Genomic DNA, 15,711 nt, shown 5'->3' with positions numbered 1-15,711 from the left:
AGAAAGGCCCAGAGCAAAGAGGCAGGCCAGAGCAGGAACTGGACATCAAACCTAAAAATGTGTCAGGACTCTCTTCCAGCCCAAGCCTCTTCTAGTATCTCAGGATACTAAATACTCTCCAGCCCTTAGAGGGGAAGTGGAGAGCGGGGATTGTAAAGTGCTCTAACTCTAAAGAGGTCTGGGAATGGATCCTGGCACGCATTTTTTTTTTTTAAAGCCAGTAGGCCTAATGCTAATACCCCCTCCCCCTACCCTACTTCTCTAGCTTCAACCCCAGCCACACCCACATGCTAAGGACCATCCAGGAGGGGGAGTGTGTGTTGTGTGTGTGTGCGCGCGCGCGTGCGTGCTCGTGCCTAAGAGAGACAGAGAGACAGAGACAAAAAAGAGACTGGGGGAGAGAGTGCGCGCGGTGGGGGTGGGGGGTGGGGGACAAGGACAGAAAGGAGGGAGAAACAGAGAAAGGAGGAAGAAAATCTGTCGGCCTTGGTGAGGAAAACTACTGAAGAGATAACTCAGGGGGCTCTTGGGGGAAGACTTAGGGAGAAGATCCCAGAACTTACCCTAAGACCGTGGAAGGAGTGGGGGAGTGTCTTTGCAGGACCTGGTTTTGGGGTCACCAGGCAGTAACGGTTACTGCATAGGAGTTGTCATTGAGCCAGAGCCATTTAACCCGCCCTGGGTGGCTGGAGAGCAGGCTTAAGACACCCCACAACTCTGAGTCTCAGAATGGTTAGGAGGGCCCGAGGCTGCAGACAAGAGGAGGAGGGGCACGTGAGGGCTGGGTCCCTGCCTCCCCCCACCCTCCGCTGTCACTCATTACCCCAACAGTCGCCCAGGGGGCGGGCTCCGGAGAGGTGGGGTTGGGGGGAGGGTAATCTTGGCAGGCGCCTGCTGCATGGCGTAGGTAGGGACTGTTGAGGGGGGCGGACGCCGGGGGGTTGAACACGAGTGGGAAGGGGAGAGAGACACGAGGAGGGGGAGGGGACCGGGAACCATTTGAATGAGAGGAGGGGATCACGGGTAGAGTGGGCTCCAGGAGGTAGGGCGGGCGCGGGTGTTGACGAGGGGCCAGACTCGAGCCAGGTAAGGGAAGCAGGTGCGTAGATTTGTTTTTTGTGGGTTAGTGTACTCGGCCCTTTGGTGGAAAAGGGGGTGCCTCCTTCCCCAGGGGCAGGCTTCCAAGCTCCGGAGGCTAGCTTTTCCTCAACTAACGGGGCCCCGGGCGGGGGCTCGAGCTCCATCTCCAGTGCCGACGTTCCACTCCGCAATTTCCAGGCGTCCGTTGGGCTGGGAGTCTCGCGCCGGGGGCCGGCGCTGTCTCGCGAGCCCCCTCCTTGAGCCAGCCAATGGGGTTGGTTGCTGACGCCGCCCGCCCGCCTGGTGCATAGCGCTGGGCTCCGCGAGCGGCGCTGCCATTTAAAGGGGCCGCGACCCCTGTCCCGGCTGCTAGGGAGGGAGGTGGAGAAGGAGCGCGGGGCCGTCGCTGACTGCAGTTCTAGGCTTGTAGCGGTTACACTAACCCTGCCGCAGGTAGGGGTCGGGCCTGACTAAGCCGAACCGAACCTGCAGGCAAGAGCTCGCAGTAGCCGGGAGGGGGGTCTGAAGAGAGACCGTAGCTCCAAAATGTCTTCCTGTAAATGCCTGCGGTGGGGGGTGGGCAACAGGAGAAGAAGGACCAGGGGAGCTATAGGAAAGGGGGACTGGGCTTGAGGAAGTGGGCGACCCTGAAAGGTAACTGGGGGGAGGGGTTAGGAAAGGCTGTTGGGGGGGCGGGGAAGGGGCTGAGGGACGACTAGGCAACGCGGGGAGGGGGGGTGGGGCCAGACAGGGTGGGTAAAGACTGGGGAACTGGGGGGCTCTAGGAGAGAGGGGAGGGGAGATAGAAACTGAGACCGCGGGGGCGGGAAAGGCTCCTGGTGGCTACGGCCCTGGGAGACTCTAAGGGGGCGTTCAGCCGGAGTTGAGCGGGGGGAGTGAAAGGTGAAGGGGGAGGGGAACTGGGAGTTGAAATGGGGTGGCGGGGGCTAGGCGGGCGGGTGGAGCGCCTGAAGAGTGGGGGTACAGGGCCAAGGCGGGGAACGCTTCTTCCCACAGGGGGCGCCGTACTGGGGGGAGGAGTGGTCATTCGCACTAAAACCTGTGGTAATGCTTGTCGATAGTGGTGGGGGCGGTTCAAGAGAAATCCAAGTGGATGGTGGGGTGTGTCCCAGAGCCTATATAAGAAGGAATTCTGGCGAAGACCACCTCTTCTGCCCCCTTTTCTACCCTTAATCTACAGCCCACATCCAGTCATCCTCATGGATCCCAGTGATTTCCCCAGTCCGTTTGACCCATTGACCCTGCCAGAGAAGCCCTTGGCTGGAGACCTTCCAGTAGACATGGAATTTGGAGAGGATCTACTGGAATCTCAGACTGCCCCAACTCGAGGATGGGCCCCCCCTGGCCCTTCTCCATCCTCAGGAGCCCTGGACCTGCTTGATAACCCTGCTGGCCTGGAAAAAGACCCTGGAGTCCTGGATGGAGCCACTGAGCTGCTGGGGCTGGGGGGGCTGCTCTATAAAGCCCCTTCTCCCCCAGAGGTGGACCATGGTCCTGAGGGGACCCTTGCATGGGATACAAGCGATCAGACCCTAGAGCCTGGACCAGGGGGCAGGACCCCTGAGGTGGTGCCACCTGACCCAGGGGCTGGGGCAAATCCCTCTTCACCTGAGGGGCTACTAGAGCCTTTGGCTCCAGATTCTCCAATAACTCTGCAATCCCCACATATTGAAGAGGAGGAGACCACCTCCATAGCTACAGGGAGAAGGGGCTCCCCTGGGCAGGAGGAGGAGCTTCCCCAAGGGCAACCACAGAGCCCAAATGGCCCCCCCAGCCCTTCAGTGGGAGAGACTCTGGGGGATGGAATCAACAGTTCTCAGACCAAACCTGGGAGCCCTAGCCCCCCTGCACACCCTTCCTTGCCAGGTAGGTTGCCTGATCAGCTGGAAAATCAAGGCTGGGGGATGGTAAGGAGGTGGCTGTGTGTTTGGGGAAGAAGTGGGGTTGGAGAGTAGGGATGTGTATGGAGGAGTTAGGGGTTTGGAAAGGAGGAATGGAGATGTGGTGAAGAAGATGAAGGAAAGTAGGGAGGGAGACGCTCTGGAGGAAAAATAGGGGCAAGGTTTCAGGGGGTGGGTTGAGAAGGCTGAATTTTGTGGGAGAGAGTCCCTTTTTCTTCTCCCGATGGGCTTTTGGTACCAGGGTCCTGCTTCAGGACTGGGGGAGGACACCAGGCTTCTTGGTTCTAAGATCTTTCTGTTTTGTTCTAGATGAGAGTGGGGTTTCTGGGTTTGATGAATGATGCTAGGTTCTGGAGCCAAGTGCAGAGTGCTTTCAGAGGAATGGTAGACATGCAGGGCCTAGGATTGTGTCTCTGATAGAGACTTAAGAGGCTTGCATTTCTTCCCAGTTCTACCTAGCACTGTGCCTCTCCTAGGTTGTGACCAGGGTCTTAGGGCTTATATAACTACCCGAGTGCAGGGGAACCTCCCCATACGTTATTGCTTTCTTTTCCCCTTGCTACCTTTAGGTGGTTGCATTTGTTTTTGTTGATAAACTATAAATTCTTGAAAGGGATGTTACCTATATTTCCTTAACTCCCAACCATTGGGATAGAAAGCTGGTGGGAAGGTAGGATTGTTTTTTCATGGAGAATAGCTGCAGCCCGCCCCCCCCACCCTTAGTGCAGAGCTCGAGGTAACCCTGAGAGGGGCCTCAAGAAGCCACAGGCACGTGAGTTTTCCCTTTCAGTTTTGAGTAAGTTCTTCCCCAGGAATGGAGGCGGGGGTTGAGCCGGGGAGGGGGTGGTGAGGGCAGGCTCAAGAATTAGGCTGCTTTCTGCTTCCTTTGCAGGAGATGGCCTGACTGGGAAGGCGAGTGAGAAGCCGCCTGAGAGGGTGAGGGGGGAGGGGATTGGAAGGAGTCTGGTTCCCCCTATAGCTCTGGGAAGGGCAGACCCTTCATTTTCCCTCCCAGATGTTGTTCTGTGGAGAGTGTGTGTGAGGAGAGTTAGGAGGAGGGAGGGAGCACTTGTGTCTATTGCTTCTTAAGGAGAAAGTCCAGCCTCCTTTTCTCCCCTACTCCTAAGGGCTGGGCCCAGGGTCCCTACTCTCTCTTCCCCCTCCCATCTCTGTACACCCCCCAAACCCTGTACTAGTGCAGCTGGCCCTTTAGCCTGCCCCTGGTGTCAGCTTTCCTCCCTCCCCATGTTTCCAAGGTACAGAAGAGAAGCGAGCGCGTTAGAAGAGTAGAGCCTCCAAAACCTGAGGTTGTGGATTCCACTGAGAGCAGTGAGTAGGACTTGAAGTGTGACCGGGTGGGATGTAGCCGGAATGGATCTCCCAGCTCCTGTGGTGCTGTGCACCATGCAGAATGTGAAGCGCCTATCTCTGCCCTGGATTGGCATGGGAACCTGGGGCAGTGGGGGAAATTGAAAACGAGCAGTGAGAATGGAGTTTCCTGTTTCAGCTCTGCCATCCCTGTCCCCGAATCTTCTCACTTGGATCCCTACCTTCCCCTCCCTAGGACATTGCAGAGTAACTAAGGGATGGTGACACCAGTAGCTTGAGATTCCAGTGTAATAGGGGCAGAGTGGAAAGCCAAGAACCATGGGGATTGGGGATCCCAGGATCAGCTGAACTACCTGCAGGTCAGGTGATGGCTGGAGGCCTGGTCCCTTAGCCTTTTCTCCCCACGCAACCCCCCCCCCTCCCCTGCCCAGTTCCAGTGTCAGATGAGGATTCTGATGCCATGGTAGATGACCCAAACGATGAGGACTTCGTGCCATTCCGGCCCCGGCGCTCTCCTCGCATGTCTCTACGCTCAAGCGTGGCACAGAGGGCTGGGCGCTCTTCAGTAGGCACCAAGATGACGTGTGCCCACTGCCGGACACCGCTGCAGAAGGGCCAGACGGCCTACCAGCGCAAGGGGCTGCCACAGCTCTTCTGCTCTTCATCCTGCCTCACCACTTTCTCCAAGAAGCCCTCTGGCAAGAAGACCTGCACCTTCTGCAAGAAGTACGTGAGGGTCTGGGGCTATGGGGAGAGCAGGGATCAGGCTGGGAGTAAAGGGTGAGACAGATTCTGTTGGCAAGACCCTAGCACCATATGGGATAGAGCAGTTCACTAATAGGAAGGGTGTCTGAGAATGTTTTTGATTCTGTGGTCATTGATCCCAGAGGAGGAAGGTGGAGGCTCGTGAAATGAGGGGGTGGTATCAACTAAATGTACAAACCTGTTCCCACCTCCAGGGAGATCTGGAACACCAAGGACTCAGTTGTGGCGCAGACCGGTTCGGGAGGCTCCTTCCATGAGTTCTGCACATCCGTCTGTCTCTCCCTGTATGAGGCCCAGCAGCAGCGCCCAATTCCCCAGTCTGGGGATCCTGCTGATGCCACTCGCTGCAGCATATGCCAGAAGACTGGAGAGGTGAGGAAGCTGGATGGGGGCTGACTTGCAGAGCCTGGCCAGCCCTGAGCCACCCCTGCAATCCTGGGGCTGCAGGGGCCAGGCCCTGTGGATGAGGGATGTAGGGAGGGGGAAGCAGCCATTGTGAGGGAGTGGATTCAAGGCTAGAGCTTCTCCAGGATTGTGTGCGGCTGGCCGTCCTTGCCTCCCAGGACCTCAGCATCAAGTCAACATCCTGATGTGCAGGTTGGGGGGTCCCTGGGCCCGCTGTCTGCTGTAAAGGTCTAGGGTGAGGTGGGGTGGGCCATCCTTGCACCAGGGTGGGTGGTGGTGGCCAGGCCCCAGCTCAGGGTGTGTGTGTGTGTGTGTGTGGCAGGTCCTGCATGAGGTCAGCAATGGCAGCGTGGTGCACCGGCTCTGCAGCGATTCTTGCTTCTCCAAATTCCGGGCCAACAAGGGACTGAAAACCAACTGTTGTGACCAGTGCGGGGCTTACATCTACGCCAAGACTGGGAGCCCTGGCCCCGAGCTCCTCTTCCACGAGGGCCAACAAAAGCGGTTCTGCAACACAACCTGCTTGGGGGCATACAAGAAGGTGGGGCCGAGGGAGTAGTGCATTAGAGGGCTGTGGAAGGGGGTGCGGTCCTTGGGTGAGAAATAAAGGTGCCTGACGGGTCGAGGGCTGGGAGAAATAAAACAAATAAAGGGGGTTTCAATTGTATCTGTTATGTTTTATTTTTGAAGCTGGCTGGTGGACACACAGGTGTTTGTTATCTCATCATCTATACTTTTTTTGTATGCCTGAAATATCTCATGTTTTAAAAATTTTAAAAATAAAAGTAAAGGGACAAATCCAGCCTCAGCCTCTCCTTCCCCATCCTCACAGAAAAACACACGGGTGTACCCATGTGTCTGGTGCAAGACCCTGTGTAAGAACTTTGAGATGCTATCCCATGTGGACCGTAATGGCAAGACCAGCTTGTTCTGTTCCCTGTGCTGTACCACCTCTTACAAAGTGAAGCAGGCAGGGCTCACTGGTAGGTGCAAAGCCCTCTTCTCTGAGACCCCTGCTGGCCTTCCTTCTACCTCCCATACTCCTTCTATAGTAACCCCTGCTGCCCAACTTCGGCCCCAACCACACTCTCCCATGGATTTCCTGTTCCATCTCTGCACTGCCTTACACCTGCTGTGTGTTCTCTCTTTCTCTCTCTCTTTCTCTTCCTCTCCTTCTCTCTCTCTCCTTTTCTCTCTGTGCCCCAGGCCCTCCCCGACCCTGCAGCTTCTGCCGCCGCAGCCTCTCTGACCCCTGTTACTACAACAAGGTTGATCGCACAGTCTACCAATTCTGCAGCCCCAGCTGCTGGACCAAGTTCCAGGTACTCCAGACCCTGGACGAGGGATAATGGGTGTGGCAATAGAGAGGGTATGAGATCTGGGGTAGGTAGGCCTGGGCAGAGCAAAGAGCAAGCCTGACTTCCCCTCCCTCCGCCAGCCCACTGCACACATCTTGCCCCTCCCTTGTTTGTCTTCCCTCCAGCGCACGAGCCCCGAGGGGGGCATTCACCTGAGCTGTCACTACTGCCACAGCCTCTTCAGTGGCAAGCCTGAGGTCTTGGACTGGCAGGTAAGATCCCCACCCCCACCCATATTTTGCTACATGACCAGACGTCTGTCTGAAGGGGTCCTTCCACTTGGCTCTCGATGGGTCCAGATGTAGCAGCCCTGTTTCCCCACCCCATGCCCCATCCTAGGACCAGGTGTTCCAGTTCTGCTGTCGTGATTGCTGTGAGGACTTTAAGCGCCTCCGGGGTGTGGTGTCCCAGTGTGAGCATTGCCGGCAGGAGAAACTCCTGCATGAGAAGCTCCGATTCAGTGGGGTGGAGAAGAGCTTCTGCAGCGAAGGTAAGGAGATGGGGAAGGGCCAGAGAGTCCTGTACCTTGCAACTGGGAAGAACAGCAGATTTAAGTAAGGTAGGCTTGCAGGGTGGTCCGTTCTGCTTAGGACACTCTGGAGGCTGTTAGACGTTTTGGGTGCACTGCCTTGAGAAAGTTGGGTCTCATGGCCACATGGAGATCTCATGTCTCTGGACTCTGTTGCCCCCTTTCCAGGCTGTGTGCTGCTATACAAACAGGACTTCACTAAGAAGCTGGGATTATGCTGTATCACTTGTACTTATTGCTCCCAGACCTGCCAGCGCGGAGTCACTGAGCAGCTGGATGGCAGCACCTGGGACTTCTGCAGCGAGGACTGTAAGAGCAAGTACCTGCTGTGGTACTGCAAGGTAAGGGGGGCTGCATGTCACAAAGGAAGGCAAGGGCAGCAAGGAGCACGGGCTGTTGTGCCACCATCAGGCTGTGGGTCCATCTCCAGGGAGGGGATTCCGACTAGCCCAGCTTCTGTAGAGTGGCATGGATTATCCCAGGGCAAAGGACCCAGCACATTTTAGGGAGGCAGGTCTGACCACTTTGTCAACACCCTCAGGCTGCCCGGTGCCATGCCTGTAAGCGCCAGGGGAAGCTGCTGGAGACCATCCACTGGCGTGGGCAGATCCGTCATTTCTGCAACCAACAGTGTCTGCTGCGCTTCTACAGCCAGCAGAACCAACCCAACCTGGATACCCAGAGTGGGCCTGAGAGCCTCCTGAACAGTGAGTCCTGGGCAGGGGGCACAGTCTGTTAGAACTGGCCTGGACTCCTCTGACCCTGGGCCCAGCCACTTTCTTCTTCCTCTCCTGCTTTCACCTCATCCCTGGCCAGAGCTCCTGTTTCTGTGTTGTTTTTTAGCTTCTGAACTGTGCAGGTACTAGAGAAGTCTCATTTAAAGGTTCTGAGAGCTTTAAAAAAGGGGTTCTGAGAGGTAGATCCTACTGATTTTCTATAAGGGATATATTGTAAGGAATGGGTACCTGCCCTGGTAGAGTGGGGCATATAGGGGTTGTGGTTAGTTTTCAGAGAGAAGGAAATGTCAACACAAGCTCAACGTAAACATCTTTAGGGAGAATGAAGACTATTGTCATTTCTAGAATATCACCATGGACCCTCCACACTCCAGGGGTACTAAACTGATGGCCATTTAATGGAAGGTCTCAAATTATGGGTTATTGGGGAAACAATGTTTTTAATCCTTCTTGGAAGCCAGGAGCAAAGAATCTTTTTGGCCACTATTGCTGGGACCTAGAGAAGATTAGAGCTGGGGTGGAGTGAAGGGAAAATTCTAGACTTACCATTCACATTCGGAGTTCTCTTAACAAAGCCCTCCTGGAGCAGGGGTGAGGAAAACAGAGAGCTAGTGCCTCAGATGAGAGCATTCATTTGTTTTGATCTACAGGTCAGTCTTCTGAGGCAAAGCCCCAGACACCCTCTCAAACCAAAGTGGAGAACAGAAACACCATAAAGACCCTACAGGAAAATGGAAATCTGGGCAAGGTCAAGGCAAGAGCCAAGGGGGAAGATGGTCTCAAAGGGGTTACTGTAGAAGTGGTACTCATGTTCCTTTGTGTTTGCAGATCCCTGTGAAGACCCGACCAGCCCCCGCTGCTCCTACTCCTCCACCACCACCGCCGCCACCCCCAGCAGCACCCCGCAAAAACAAAGCTGCCATGTGTAAACCACTGATGCAGAATCGGGGGGTCTCCTGCAAGGTGGAGATGAAGTCCAAAGGGAGTCAGACAGGTGAGTGAGGGTACCAAGGCGCCACAGGCTGTATTTCATGGTCTTAGGCCTCCTCCTGTGCCTGGGAGCTGGACAAGGGAGTTTCTTAGATGGCTAAAGTGTCCTGCATATTGTCTTGGAATCCCAGGGTCATCTGTCAACATTTGTTTCAAGGGCAGCTTTGTGATACTGGGCACATGTTAGAGCTTTTAGGGGTGATGAACAAATATCAGTTCCTGGGGTGGATGTGACTCATCTGCCAGGGCCTCTGAGAAGACCCCTTTCCTGTCAACAGAAGAGTGGAAGCCACAGGTGATTGTGCTGCCCATCCCAGTGCCCATCTTTGTGCCAGTGCCTATGCATCTGTACTGCCAGAAAGTCCCGGTGCCTTTCTCAATGCCTATCCCGGTGAGTGTTCCTGCCTTTCCTGCTGGGGGCCTCTTTCACTTTTCCAGGCTGGAGGCCACCACCCCCACTCCCTCCCTCTCAGTAGCCGTTCATCTCATGTACTAGTGTGGTTCTTGGCATTTAGTTGGGATTCATGCCTCCAGGTGCCTGTGCCCATGTTCCTGCCCACTACCTTGGAGAGCACAGACAAAATTGTGGAGACCATTGAGGAGCTGAAGGTGAAGATCCCGTCCAACCCCTTGGAGGCTGATATCCTGGCTATGGCAGAGATGATCGCAGAGGCCGAGGAGTTAGACAAGGCCTCATCTGACCTTTGTGGTATGCCATGGGCAGCGGTGGTGAGGGAGACAGGGTGCTGCCAGTCTGTGTCTGCCTAAGGGGGTGGAGAATGGTGATCTTGTTGCCTGGTGGGATTGGGGAACAGTTGGGATCAGCCCCTGAAAGCCTTTTGGGGGCACCAAGGGGGAGCTGCAGAGACTGAGCCAACCTCCCTGCCACCCAGATCTTGTGAGCAACCAGAGTGCAGAGGGACTTCTGGAAGATTGTGACCTGTTTGGGCCAGCTCGGGATGATGTCCTGGCCATGGCCGTCAAGATGGCCAATGTGTTGGATGAGCCTGGACAAGACTTGGAGGCAGACTTCCCCAAGAGTGAGTAGGATTTAGGGTGTGCCCACTGCATATAGTAGCATGTGCACCGTCAGGAAAGAAGTGTTGCTTGTGACCCCAAGAATGACCCTAAACAGAAGACTCTCACAGAGAGCAGTGCCAGAGATATCAGGACACTTTCCTACACTTGACTCTTGTTGTTTTTTTTTTTTTTTTTTTGTAGTTGTTATAAAACACATAACATAAAATTTACCAACTTAACCATGTTTAAGTTTATAATTCAGTAGTGTTAGGAATGTTCTCAATGTTGTGAATTTTGTGTGTACATGCCTGTGAGCACGTTCTTTGTGTATAGCTTTGTCCTATTGACTACAATGAAGATGTCTGGGAGGCTCATCTCAAGTCACGTGGACAAGTAGTGGGAGTGAGGTGGGAGGACTACAGGGTTGAGGTCTTAAAAAATCGATTTCTTCTTCCTTTCCCCTCTAGATCCTTTGGACATTAACCCCAGTGTGGACTTCCTCTTTGATTGTGGCCTGGTAGGGCCTGAGGACGTGTCTACTGAGCAAGACCTTCCCCGAGCCATGAGGAAGGTGAGGACTGGAGCTGCTGTATCCACAGAAGAGGGATGGAGGCATGAAGGGTAGTGGGGTGGGTGTGGGGCTTTCATAGCCAAATCAGAAGCCTTAGTTTCCCCTTCCCTAGCCTCCTTTCTCTACCACTGTGTGCATTGTGTTGTGTTATTCGCTCAATCATGTCCGACTCTTTGCAACCCCATGGACTGTAGCCCACCAGGCTCCTCTGTCCTTAGAATTCTCCAGGCAAGAATACTGGAGTGGGTTGCCATTCCGTTCTCCAGGGACTGTGTACATTAAGGTACAGCCAAACTCTAGTTTCTCCCCAGTTCATCAGAGCTCATTAGAGCTGTTCCTGGGGTCCTGTGCTGTGGAAGCTTGCTGCGTTCTTACATTGGTCCCACCCCGCCCTGGTGGTGAACACTGTCCTGACTTGCTTCCACAGTGCTCCCGGCCTTACCTCTGCTACCCACTCCTCTCTCTTCCTCTCTAGGGTCAAAAGCGGCTGGTGCTTTCAGAGAGCTGTTCCCGGGACTCCATGAGCAGCCAGCCTAGTTGTACTGGACTCAACTATTCCTATGGTGTCAATGCTTGGAAGTGCTGGGTGCAGTCAAAATATGCCAATGGAGAAACCAGCAAGGGTGATGAGCTGCGCTTTGGCCGTAAGTACCAGGGGAAGGGGAGAGGGAGCAGGGCTGTGATTCAGCTGAAGGTGTCCATGGGGCATCCTGTGCAGATGTGGAGGAGTTGCAGAATAAGGGGAGATGCCATCTAGGTTTCAAGGCTGAAGGCTCTTTGTGTGATTATTGGGTTTGTTCTGGAGCTGGACATGACTAAGGGATGAAGGGGTTAATGATGGAGCTAAGGGAAATTCTCCATGTGGAGCTGTCTTAATGCCAGCTGCCTCCACTGTGTATCTCTGCAGCCAAACCTATGCGTATCAAGGAGGATATTCTGGCCTGCTCAGCTGCTGAACTCAACTACGGTTTAGCCCAGTTTGTGAGAGAAATTACTCGACCCAACGGTGAACGATACGAACCTGATAGCATCTATTATCTGTGTCTTGGCATCCAACAGGTACCACTGACATGCTGCCTCACATGTCGTAACTCAGCACAGTAGGCAGGGTCCTACCTGAAATGATTCTGTCCCACTTCCTGTTCCTCACCTCATCTGCTGCCTTGAGCAGGCATCTCCTACTCCAGACAGGACAAGAAATGACAATACTCTACCAAAATCAGAGCTGCACTTTAAGACTGTTGACCAAGGAGCAATATTCATTGCTGTCTGGGTTGCTTTGTCCTCAAACCCATGCTCAGAGGGGACGGATGGGCAGAGCGGGGTCTCCTGAATGGTGGGGTAATGTTTGGTTTCCATGGGGAGAAGCCAAACATGCCTTAGCTGACAAGGGGGTCTGGGCTTGTGAAGAAGCAGCTGTGATACATCTCTTCTAAACTTTCTTCTCCTCTAGCAGGGCCTCAGCACTTGAGAGCTGTAGGTTTACCTGGGGAAAACCACTCTGGATCACTTAATCGAGCAACTGTTTCCCATGGTCTCCTAACTGTCAAGGTCGCCATGCCTGAGGCCGTTGACATCATTGTCTTTTCTCTAGGGCCCAGAGTCTAGCTGTATGTGTGTCTGTTTTTCTTTTTCCAGTACTTGTTGGAAAATAACCGAATGGTGAACATTTTCACGGACCTTTACTACCTGACTTTTGTTCAAGAACTCAACAAGTCTCTGAGTACCTGGCAGCCCACCCTCCTCCCTAACAGTAAGGGCCAGGGACTTGGCAACCCCTCTGCCCTTTGCTCTATTCTTCCAGTGTACCACTCCGAGCCCTGGACTCTTGGGTCTGCCACTCTTCACAAAAGGGTCTGAGTACAGGAGCATGTAGTTGGGTGCCTTGGGGTTTAGAGCTAAGGGAATCAGAGCCCCTGTCCTTGAACATGAGGAGGGGATCAAGACTTAGGTCTGAAGAGCTATCTCTGGGACCAAAAAAGTGACCAGGGTTTGAGTGGTAAGTGAAGAAAGAAAGAAGTTGGACTCCTGAAGGTTTACATGAGTGAAGCTTCTAATGCAGGTGGAAACTGTGGGAAAAAAATCCCCCCCAAACCCCACCAAAAGCCAACAAACAAATCCAGTCCTCCTGTGCAGTATAGCAAGGTGTCAGGATTTTGCACGTGGTGGTCCTTTAGTGACCAAACGAGTCTGGTGTGCTCAGTGCTTGTGAGTGGCATGTGTGGGAGTAAAGGGGATAGGTGTGGGTAGCCAGTTCCTCCTGACAGCCTCTCCCCCTTGCCTTTGCAGATACGGTGTTCTCTCGAGTAGAGGAAGAGCACCTCTGGGAGTGTAAGCAGCTGGGGGTCTACTCACCCTTTGTCCTTCTCAACACCCTCATGTTCTTCAACACTAAGTTTTTTGGGCTTCAGACAGCCGAGGAGCACATGCAGCTCTCCTTCACCAATGTGGTGCGGCAGTCCCGCAAGTGTACCACCCCTCGGGGCACCACCAAGGTGGTGAGCATCCGCTACTATGCTCCTGTCCGCCAGAGGAAAGGGCGAGGTATGATGCTGCCCCCGCCTTTGCTTTTCCTCCCCCTCTGCTTTCCCCTTCCCTGCCCCATCATACCACCAGGTTGGCCCTCTCCATTATCTCTAGCTTCCCTATCCTTTCATTCCTGGGTTTCCAGAAAAAAGGAACAACACCCAGTCCTTCAGTCTGGTGGGAAGTGATTGTTGCATATAGGTCACCCAGTCGCCTTTCCTCATTTCAGGGCAATTTACTTTTTAGGAGGTGTGGTGGACAGGTGAGAATCTGTTGAGTGTGTTTGGCTGAAGGGGGAGTTGACAAGAGTGAATGACAGGCTTTCCATGGCTCTGCTGCTGGGCGTAACTGCCACAGTACCTTGGTTTCTATTCTGGCCCTTGAGTCAGTTCCCAAGGTCCCTTCTGGACCTGAGACTCTACCAGGACTAATGTGTGGGGTGCTGGAGCCATGACTATTTATCCCAGAAAGCAGCCCCGATTTTACAGTAGGGTCTGTTTTGTCAGTTTGTCCATGTGACTTCTGAGATCACCTCTTTAGGAAATCAACTTTGGGAAGATGATAGATAGTGTTTAACAGTGAGAACCAGGGCGCCCTTCAGAGCAGCACACTGTAGAATGTTGAGTTGGTGCAGAGAGACTGACCGACTCTGCTGCCTTTATTTCTCCATGAGCCCATTTTGTGTCCTGAGGCCTTCAACCTGTGCCCTGGACTGTGCTCTTGGAGGTCCTTTGTTGAGACTGTACTTTTAATGAGTCCAGGTCATTTGCCTCCTCCACAGACACAGGTCCTGGGAAACGGAAGAGAGATGATGAAGCCCCCATCTTAGAGCAGCGTGAGAACCGCATGAATCCCCTCCGCTGCCCCGTCAAGTTCTATGAATTCTATCTCTCAAAATGGTGAGTTGGCAGGTTCACAGGAATGGCATTAGGCTGGGGACCCACGGGCTCTACTTCTTCCAGTTACTGATCTCTGTCCACCTGCCCCCCTCCCATCCCCACCATTGCAGTCCTGAAAGCCTCCGGACACGCAACGATGTGTTCTACCTGCAACCTGAGCGGTCCTGCATCGCTGAGTCACCTCTCTGGTATTCTGTGATCCCCATGGACCGCAGCATGTTGGAGAGCATGCTCAATCGCATTCTGGCTGTGCGTGAGATTTATGAGGAGCTGGGTCGTCCCGGGGAGGAAGACCTGGACTGAGCCCACATGCTTCCCATATCCATCTTCCACACAACGTCTGTCCCACGGCCATGTCCCACAGGGTGACAGGCCCAGGAACCGATGCTACTCATTTTGAAGGGCCCTGACTGCCCTTTTCTACTCATCCATTCCCTGCCTTCCCTAGGAATCCCTGGCTTTTACCTTCTCCCAAACCACTTGACGACCACAAGGCCCCAGTCCTCTGTACTGAGAGACTGGTCTCCCAGTGGTGGGCAAAAACCAGCTAGGCCATTTTCTTCATGTTTCAGAGTAAACTCCTGGGGCCAAACTCTGAGTGAAGTGTTCATAGCTCTGGTGATCCTGTTGGCTTTGGGTTTCCTGACCCATCCCACATAGGTCAAGGCCCTTGTTCCTAGGTTTGGCCGAGGGAAGAACCCAGCTGCCTTCTCAACCTTGTGCCCACTCACTTCTCTACTCTTCCCTGGTCACAAACTAAAGGGTCTTGTATGAAAGATACAAAAGAAACTATGAAAGTAATGAAGAGACCATTTACCTAAAACACAGAGCTTAGGCACTCTTGCCTCCCACAAGATAATTGGTGGTTGGAAGCCCCTCACTACCTTGTTCCTCCTCCCCACCCCAGCAAGCACCAACCCTTGGTGCTGCAATTTAAAAAATCTAAATGCTTTTTTTTCCTTCAAAGGCAGAGAATGACTCTTAAGTATGGGGAGAAGACGCCTGTCCCCTTGGTTTATGTGTTTGTCTCTCTCTGCCATCTTAGGTTGGCATGAGCCATGGTGTCAACATGCTTAGCGGCTTTCTGTAACTGCCTCCCTTTAGTTCAGTGGACAGAGTTCTGAAGGCAAAAACCACCTTCTGACTTAGGTTGGGGCTGGGTTCCCCACTCTTGTTCTTCCCCCATTGTAAGAGCCAGGCCAAGCCTGTGGGGGCCCTGAGTCATGCAGGATGGGATCTGTGGTCAAAGGATAGGTGAAGAACTGTGGGCATGGGTCCTGCCCCCACTGCCTCCATCTTTTCTCTTCCCCATCTTGCCTCTGTAGTTGCAGAAAACTCTTAGCGTCTGGCAAAGGGGGTACCTAGTTCTTTCCCTGTTGGCTTTGCTGTTCCCCAGCCTCCTTTTTGTGTTTTTATAACTGTCACCAGTTTAGCCACTGTTTAAATTGTATATATTGTTCTGAGGCACCTGGCCTGTCCCTTCAGTGAGCCATGCCCACCTTGTGTTGTAGTGAGAAGCTGTTGTCACGACTAACCTTCTGTCTCTGAAATTGTTTGTTTCAAATAAAGAGTTAAAATTG

The 15,711-nt window shown here is 53.7% G+C and overlaps 2 protein-coding genes across 10 annotated transcripts in view; one reads left to right on the top strand and one right to left on the bottom strand.

The window, feature by feature from the left end:
- Positions 1 to 1,146, bottom strand: part of NONO (non-POU domain containing octamer binding) — a 27,861-nt gene extending 26,715 nt beyond the window's left edge. Inside the window, exon 1 of the mRNA XM_070291787.1 lies at positions 564 to 1,146. The gene's annotated coding sequence lies outside the window, so the exon portion shown is untranslated. The remainder of the gene's footprint in view (positions 1 to 563) is intronic.
- ZMYM3 (zinc finger MYM-type containing 3) lies at positions 374 to 15,711 on the top strand. Of its 9 annotated transcripts, none has more exons than XM_070291782.1 (25): positions 374 to 489; positions 2,282 to 2,967; positions 3,895 to 3,938; positions 4,265 to 4,331; positions 4,763 to 5,057; positions 5,291 to 5,468; positions 5,824 to 6,042; positions 6,334 to 6,484; positions 6,708 to 6,823; positions 6,985 to 7,071; positions 7,199 to 7,349; positions 7,557 to 7,729; positions 7,930 to 8,095; positions 8,776 to 8,873; positions 8,954 to 9,119; positions 9,394 to 9,506; positions 9,650 to 9,824; positions 10,009 to 10,155; positions 10,603 to 10,706; positions 11,182 to 11,350; positions 11,614 to 11,765; positions 12,345 to 12,459; positions 12,996 to 13,250; positions 14,014 to 14,131; positions 14,242 to 15,711. In XM_070291782.1, exons 2-25 carry the CDS (start codon positions 2,301 to 2,303, stop codon positions 14,432 to 14,434), a joined length of 4,119 nt encoding a protein of 1,372 aa, XP_070147883.1. In that variant the 5' UTR covers positions 374 to 489; positions 2,282 to 2,300; the 3' UTR covers positions 14,435 to 15,711. The 9 variants fall into 9 exon arrangements, with proteins under 9 accessions (XP_070147883.1, XP_070147879.1, XP_070147884.1 ...); XM_070291778.1 differs by having other exon boundaries at positions 382 to 489; positions 4,259 to 4,331; XM_070291783.1 differs by lacking the exon at positions 374 to 489 and adding an exon at positions 830 to 907.

The sequence above is a fragment of the Ovis canadensis genome, chromosome X (genome assembly GCF_042477335.2).
Source record: "Ovis canadensis isolate MfBH-ARS-UI-01 breed Bighorn chromosome X, ARS-UI_OviCan_v2, whole genome shotgun sequence".
In the NCBI taxonomy this organism is placed as follows: domain Eukaryota; kingdom Metazoa; phylum Chordata; class Mammalia; order Artiodactyla; family Bovidae; genus Ovis; species Ovis canadensis.
Note: the sequence above shows the minus strand (reverse complement) of the source record. Positions and strands in the feature narration are given on the sequence as shown.

Excerpts from the sequence above, each read along its gene's own strand:
- ZMYM3 (XM_070291778.1), top strand. The coding sequence starts at position 2,301 with ATGGATCCCAGTGATTTCCCCAGTCCGTTTGACCCATTGACCCTGCCA. Across the intron at positions 3,939-4,258 it reads GTGAGAAGCCGCCTGAGAGG|GTACAGAAGAGAAGCGAGCG; the intron begins GTGAGGGGGGAG and ends CATGTTTCCAAG. Across the intron at positions 11,351-11,613 it reads TGATGAGCTGCGCTTTGGCC|CCAAACCTATGCGTATCAAG; the intron begins GTAAGTACCAGG and ends GTATCTCTGCAG.